Below are 6399 nucleotides of genomic sequence, written 5' to 3'. Positions count from 1 at the left end.
GTATGTTAGCTCATGCCTCTCCCTCATATAAAATTGCAATAATGATTACCGGTCTAGTTATTGATTGCCTAGGGACAAATAACTTTCTTGTGACAAAAAGCTCTCCACTAAAACTAATTTAATCATTTCTTCATCTAAACAGCCCCTACCTTTTATTTATGTGTTCTTTATTGTCTTGCAAACCTACCCCTTTACACCTACAAACTACTCTAGTTTCATACTTGTTCTAGATAAAGCGACGTTAAGTGTGCGCAGAGTTGTGTCGGTGGTCGATAGAACTTGAGGGAATATTTGTTCTACCTTTAGCTCCTCGTTGGGTTCGACACTACTACATATCAAGAAAGACTACAATTGATCCCCTATACTTGTGGGTTATCAAGACCTCGCCTACTAGAAGCACACGGTTCGATCTGCCCCAGGCCCTGACCTGGCCCACCCGAGCACAAACCATATATCTGAACCTGCTGCCGGCACACATCTAGGAGAAGGAGGTCGCCACCGCCCCCTCGCAGCATGTAGACCCAAACACTGATCTGACCCAAGAGGAGGGAAGGCGCCACAACCGCCCCGCGCGGCAAGAATGGCCATGAGAGACACGTCGCACAGGCACCACGTGCCCGCCCCACCGCTCCAACCCGCTGCCGCGCCCGAGGACCCGCCCACGATCAGAGACCCGCCGCTGGAGGCAGCCACCACCGTCGGGAGACAGAGCAGCAGCCATCGGCCCTTGCCGCCACAACCCCCGCCGCCTGTCGACCAGATCTGGCCGTCGTGCCCAGGCACGCTCTGCCCGCCATGCAGCCCATCGCGATGCAGTCTTCCCGGTCTGCCGCCACTGCAGGGCACCGCCTTCACACAGGAGTGACGTCACGCCATGGTGCCAACACCAGCACTGCGCTCGACCATGGAGAGACCAGACGTCGAAGCCCCCACACGCGCGAGGACGCTAAAGCCCCGTTGGAGTCGGTGTTGAACGGGCTTTGCCCAGCCGCGCCCCCTAGCGGTGGTGAAGGGAGGAGGGGGAGACCGACAGCGGGATCTGGGGTCGCCCTCCCGTTGCCTCGCGGGCGCGATGAGGGAGAGGAAGGGCGTTACCCTAGCAAACTTCCCATAGAGACAATGTAAGCCAATGTTTGAAGCAGGCGGTGTATGGAAAGGGTGAGCTCAGAGGTGACGTGATCAAGCCACACATTGGTGACACGCCTTTTAGGACGAGACGTGGTTCAAGATGGCATTAGCATTTTCTTTCTTTAATGTCCGAATTTGTCCAAACATGTAAAGCTATTCAGTGCATGCCCGAATTTGTCCAAACATGTAAAGCTATTCAGTGCATGCCTGTCAAGCCACGAGCATCCACAGTTTACTACTGTTTTTTTTTCTAAAAAAGGATTGGCCAAAACGTGCTTCTCCTGATGAGATAGACGGCCGTTTGCATGAACCAATCAAGCAAAGACGACCACATGAAGCGAAACGTGAAGGCTGGGGACAGGGCAAGAGCCGAGCAGAGCAGGCATCGGTGGATCAACGGAAGGAAGAAGGCACCAGTCATGCGAATCCGCTGCTTCACCAGCTATATTAACCGTCTCCCGAAAGCAAAGACGAATGGATCTTAACTTCAGTAGTACAGCAAGATCAGCAGCATTAGCAGCAGCAGCAGCAGCAATGCAGGACGCCGCGCACGACCCCAGCGCCGCCACCTTCTACTCCACCGCCGCCGGCCTCTACGCCAGCACCCACCCGCCCGTCCCGCTCCCCTCCGACCCCGGTCTCTCCCTCGTCCCGCATATCTTCTCCCGCCTCCCCCTCGGCCCGCCGCCGCATTCCCCGCCGTGCCTCCTCGACGCCGCCACCGCCGCCTCCCTCTCGCGCGCCGACCTCCGCCGCCTCGTCTCCTCCCTCGCGCACGGCCTCCGCCGAGCCCACAACATCCGCGCCGGCGCCGTCGTGCTCCTCGTCCTCCCCAACTCCGTCGCCTTCCCCGTCGCCTTCCTCGCCGTCCTCGCCGTCGGTGGCGTCGCCACCACCATGAACCCCTCCAGCTCCCGCGCCGAGATCGCCGACCGCCTCCGGGACACCGCCCCGTCCCTCGTGCTCACGTCGCCCGAGAACGCCGAGAAGCTCCCGCGCTCCGCCGCCCCGGTCGTCCTCGTGCCGGAGACATTCCATCGTACGCCCTCGGCGGGCCACGAGTTCGCGCCCTTCCGCGCGCTGCTCGATTCCGACGCCGACGACTTCCCGTCGGCGGAGGTTGGCCAGGAGGACGCCGCCGCCGTCCTCTACTCCTCGGGGACCAGCGGACGGAGCAAGGGCGTCGTGCTCACGCATCGCAACCTCATAGCCATGGTCGAGCTCTTCGTGCGCTTCGAGGCGTCGCAGTACGCGCGACCTGCTTGTGACAATGTCTACCTGGCCGCGCTGCCCATGTTCCACGTCTACGGCCTCTCCCTCTTCGCCGCGGGCCTCCTCTCGCTCGGCTCCACCGTGGTGATCATGAGGAGGTTCGACGTCGGCGAGGCCGTCAGGGCCATCCACAGGTACAAGGTCACGCACTTGCCGCTAGTGCCGCCCATCATGGCGGCGCTGCTGAGGGCCAAGTCCACAGGCGCCTCGTCATTGGACTCCTTGGTGCAGGTCTCCAGCGGTGCAGCTCCACTCAGCGGCAAACTCGTTCAAGACTTTATCAAGGCTTTCCCACACGTCGATTTCATTCAGGTAAGCCTACCAAATTTCAATCGTTTGTAGTATTCTGAGAAACATAGGTTGGTGAAGGCAAACAATTGTTGTAGTCCAGGTGTCCATGACAAAATGCTAGTTGCGTCGTAACGCATACACTGGAGCGTTTGTCCCATCTACGGAGACTACTTACTATACGCGTTTTCGAGTTGCATATTCTGAGTATAAAGTAATGGTATTGTTACGTGGCGAACGTCAACTGGGAAGGAATAACAGTATTGTTACGTGGCGAACGTCAGTTTGGAAGGGGTGACATGCAAACGTTTTTTATGACAAGTTTGCGTGGTGGGAGATGGCAAATTCTCCCCTTTTGCAGCAAACGTTTCTTCTTTCCAGAAGTTATGTTTCTGAAGAAATTGCCATCCTCCCACTACGTAAATTGCTAGTCAAAATGTTCGCAATTGCCACCCCTTCCCAGCTGACGTTCGCCAGATAAGAGGGTAATAAAATAATGTAGTGATAATATTTAATCATATGCCTTGTTGCTGATATGTGATGAATAATACTCAAGTCTATTACATAGGTATATCCATTCATGTATGTTGGTCCTTTTGTTTTATCACCTTAAAGTTCAGCCTACCAATTTTCTGCAGATGAAGATGCAGTTGATTTGACTTTGCAAACATTACAGACATGTATGTGCATATTTTAGATGGGATAACCAAGTAGGGATTTACTAGTTTAAAACGAACTTTCTAAACAATTAATACTTCTGCAATCAAGCAGTGAAACTATTACTGCAGTTCCAGTTCCAGTTCGTTTGCAGTATTCTGAGTAAACTGCTATTTTTTATGCAATTTGAACACTGAAAGTTAGCAGTGTGATTCGAAGTTACCCATTCCAATTGCCTGCAATATTCCGAGTAAATAGTTGCAATGTAATCACTGAAATAGACTGCTCCAGTTCCAACTGCTTGTAATATTCTGAGTAAATGTTTACACTTTGAACAGGGCTATGGCATGACAGAATCTACTGCTGTGGGAACTCGTGGTTTCAATACCTCGAAGCACAAGAAGTATGCATCTGTAGGTCTTTTAGCCCCAAACATGCATGCCAAAATTGTTGATCTGGAGACTGGCTTATGTTTACCTCCTGGCTCTTGTGGGGAGTTATGGCTCCATGGGCCAGCTATAATGAAAGGTAACATTTCATGAGCCCAACTCAGCCACTGCAACGAAAACACACACCTTGAATTTTGGCATTTGTAGTCTGATGCAAACCAATGTCTAGTTAAAAAGATCACTTCAAGTGACTTGAGTATTCCTTAAAAACAAATTGACTTGCCTTTACTTAACTCACTGCTGAGGTGGTTATTGAAGACCCTATGAAGACTTGACATATGCATTGTCTCTGCATTTTCTGCCATTCTTTTTCAGCTCACTTAGAAAATAAGATCATTCTTTGTGCTTAACATGATTTTTTCGTCCTCTTAATGGTTATTTTTATACAACTCCCTTGTGTCTATGATATGGGTACTCCTTATCATTGTAATGCTTAAGTATCTAATTATGCTACAAAAGAATTGATTTATACTGGCTTTACTATGCTATGTGATTATTTTTCTCTTTAGAAACGTAAACAGAATCAGCTCTCTGGTCTAGTCTTTAACAATATGGGCTGCACCGCGGCTGCTACCATTCAGCCTGAATTACCTATACTGTATCCAATATTTTCTCATTTATATTAGGGTCCTCGAAAAATTCTTTTCACAGGTTACTTGAATGATGAGATGTCATGCACGAGAACGGATGGCTGGTTGCAGACTGGTGACCTTGCTTACTTTGATTCAGATGGGTACTTGTACATAGTGGGCCGTTTGAAAGACACTATCAAGTACAAAGGATTTCAGGTATGCCTTCATGTAGCACCATCCTTGTGTGCAAGAAATTATTGGTTATAACAAATTACCACTCTGAATATCAGATAGCTCCAGCTGACCTTGAAGCAGTTTTGGTCCAGCACCCTGAAATTGTTGATGTTGCTGTGACGTCGTAAGTTCTAAAACCGTTAGATAAGTATTACGTTGGTTGAACTTATCTGTCGGCATGGAACTGAACCTTTTTCTTTTGCTTTTCTCGACTTGCATATAGTGCTGAAGATGAAGAAGCTGGAGAGATACCAGTAGCTTTCGTGGTGAGGAGATCTGGAAGCCGTCTAACCCGTGTGCAAGTGATGGAGTATGTGGCCAAGCAGGTAAAAAGATGCTTCGACATTGCACAGCACAGCACATCACCACTCTTCTGCTTCCTTCCTTGAAACCGACGTGTCATAATAACAGTAGTATGACGCATCCTTTTAATCATAAAATTTCCAGTCCAATCGAACATGACAAGCATTCTAAGGAATCCTGAGATATCAGTGGTTGTCAAGACAGTTTCCATGAGTGATTGCTGTGCATGCTCCCCACCTGTTCTGACTCGCTGTACGGATGGAAACGCATACTCACTAACATGAGGTCAGGTTGTTTGGCACACATGCCATTCTATACTCCCAAGCTAGTGGCGTATACTAGGTCAGGCTGGCATGCACTCCTCCCCCATCTCTTTGTCGACTCACCAATGGAACCCATGATCCGTTCAAGAGTGATGCGCGGTGCTGGACAAAATACAGGAGCTCGGCTGTTCCTGAGCGACCTTGTCTGGCAGGAAGAGAGACGTTCAAGGAAAGATTGCGGCAGGAATTTGTTGTTTCTTCTTGACCATGTCCAAGTAGTGAGATAGGACTAGTGGTTTATTACACCGAAAATTTAATCACTTGCGATTCTGTAGACAGTAAAAGATTTTCCTTTTTCTTTTGCTGAAGCTGCGAATTGATCTGATGATGGTGGGTGCAGGTGTCCCCGTACAAGAAAGTTCGCAAGGTGATATTCGTGGAGGCAATACCCAAGTCAGCTGCTGGCAAGGTTCTTAGAAGGCTTCTCAAGGACTCTCTGCGCCTTGATGCTGCTGCTTCCCGTTCAGATCACACCAAACCCAGTTCAAGACTGTAAACGGAGTCGAGCAGCTTCCATCGAAATGGATGAAATACATGTTTTAGCTGCTGTATGTCTTTTTGTGTGTGATATGTTGGTTCACCAGGGATTGGGATTGCTCTTGATCGCATACTAGCAGTACCATACCATGCTCCCATAGGATGTGTGTGAGTCCGTCAATGGAATACATGTCATTCGTCAGGAAAGACTGTTGATTGGAACACCATTTCGTATCCAAGCTGAAAGCTTTTGTCATGAACTTTAGTGATCAGAATCAGCAGCGACGAACTTGGGTCATCACCTTGTTGAAGGTGCCGTCTACTGGTCTTTATTGGCTGGTATCACCAAACAGGATGAAAATCCTTGCCTAGGCCTTCTTCGGTCAGACATGGTGACAGTGGCGCACGGGCGTTTATTCCTTGTTGAAAGCCTTGTTGCGGAGAGGTCAATTTAGTCATAGGAGTTTTTTTTTCATATCTCAATTGATTCTTGTTTTTTAGGGGGTTGATTGATTCTTGTGATGGATGTGTGGTTCTTCTGGAGGCAGCAACGTGGAGCTGCTAAAATGGAACTCGAGTGGTTTCATTGTATAATATAGCAACAAAATGAGAACTCTCGAAGAGGGAATATGCGGCCATTGGATGGAATGTGCTGCTGGCATTGTGATGCATTTGTTTTGCATTAGTAGATTGACA

General features: G+C 49.4%; 1 protein-coding gene across 1 annotated transcript; it reads left to right on the top strand.

The window, feature by feature from the left end:
* The first annotated feature begins 1521 nt into the window (after window positions 1–1521).
* LOC123091620 (4-coumarate--CoA ligase-like 3) lies at window positions 1522–5942 on the top strand. Its single transcript, XM_044513187.1, has 6 exons — window positions 1522–2712; window positions 3684–3873; window positions 4446–4582; window positions 4657–4724; window positions 4824–4926; window positions 5567–5942. The coding sequence occupies exons 1-6, from the start codon at window positions 1603–1605 to the stop codon at window positions 5720–5722; spliced, it is 1764 nt and encodes a 587-aa protein (XP_044369122.1). The 5' UTR covers window positions 1522–1602; the 3' UTR covers window positions 5723–5942.
* The last annotated feature ends 457 nt before the right edge of the window (window positions 5943–6399 follow it).

Source organism: Triticum aestivum, chromosome 1B (genome assembly GCF_018294505.1).
Source record: "Triticum aestivum cultivar Chinese Spring chromosome 1B, IWGSC CS RefSeq v2.1, whole genome shotgun sequence".
Classification (NCBI taxonomy): Eukaryota; Viridiplantae; Streptophyta; class Magnoliopsida; order Poales; family Poaceae; genus Triticum; species Triticum aestivum.
The sequence above is the reverse complement of the archived record's forward strand: the minus strand, read 5'-3'. Positions and strand labels throughout refer to the sequence as shown.

Bases quoted from the DNA above. Each gene is read 5' to 3' on its own strand.
- LOC123091620 (XM_044513187.1), top strand. From the start codon at position 1,603: ATGGATCTTAACTTCAGTAGTACAGCAAGATCAGCAGCATTAGCAGCA. The intron at 3,874-4,445 runs GTAACATTTCAT...TTCTTTTCACAG, and splicing joins TGGGCCAGCTATAATGAAAG to GTTACTTGAATGATGAGATG. The intron at 4,583-4,656 runs GTATGCCTTCAT...TCTGAATATCAG, and splicing joins TCAAGTACAAAGGATTTCAG to ATAGCTCCAGCTGACCTTGA.